This window comes from Buceros rhinoceros, unplaced genomic scaffold, assembly GCF_000710305.1.
Source record: "Buceros rhinoceros silvestris isolate BGI_N320 unplaced genomic scaffold, ASM71030v1 scaffold18672, whole genome shotgun sequence".
In the NCBI taxonomy this organism is placed as follows: Eukaryota; Metazoa; Chordata; class Aves; order Bucerotiformes; family Bucerotidae; genus Buceros; species Buceros rhinoceros.
Genome location: NW_010398572.1, coordinates 56,808 through 57,189, shown reverse-complemented (window position 1 = coordinate 57,189; position 382 = coordinate 56,808). Strand labels below are relative to the sequence as shown.

Below are 382 nucleotides of genomic sequence, written 5' to 3'. Positions count from 1 at the left end.
CCGGATGCCGATCAGGCAGACACCATACCTGTGCCAAGAGCACAACGTGGGCATCCACAGCTGGAGAAAAGCCCCTTTGGGGCTTTGTCCCTGCGCAAAGGACCTCACAGTGCTCCCCAGCCCCGATCCCCCAGTGATGCGTACTGGCAGGTATGCCTTGCCCACCCCTGCCCATTGTCCCCCTGCCCTCACTTCTTGTGCGCATGGAAGGCAGCATAGGTGAAGCTCTTCCCCTCGTACTCCATGAAGAACTTGCTGTCACCCATCCGGATGTGGTAGACCTCATTGCCCGAGCAGCGCCCGTACATCCGCTGCCACTGCTCCGGGGACTCCTGGCCCTCCCTGCAATGACAACAGCAGAGTGACAGGATGGCCCCCCCCA

General features: G+C 61.3%; 1 protein-coding gene across 1 annotated transcript in view; it reads right to left on the bottom strand.

Moving 5' to 3' along the window:
* KCNT1 (potassium channel, subfamily T, member 1) overlaps positions 1 to 382 on the bottom strand; it is a gene marked incomplete at its 3' end in the record, with an annotated part of 39,580 nt that overhangs the window by 7,800 nt on the left and 31,398 nt on the right. The window contains exons 17-18 of the mRNA XM_010131162.1: positions 193 to 342; positions 9 to 28 (exon numbers count right to left, since the gene is read on the bottom strand). Coding sequence (XP_010129464.1) covers positions 9 to 28; positions 193 to 342 — 170 coding nt within the window. The remainder of the gene's footprint in view (positions 1 to 8; positions 29 to 192; positions 343 to 382) is intronic.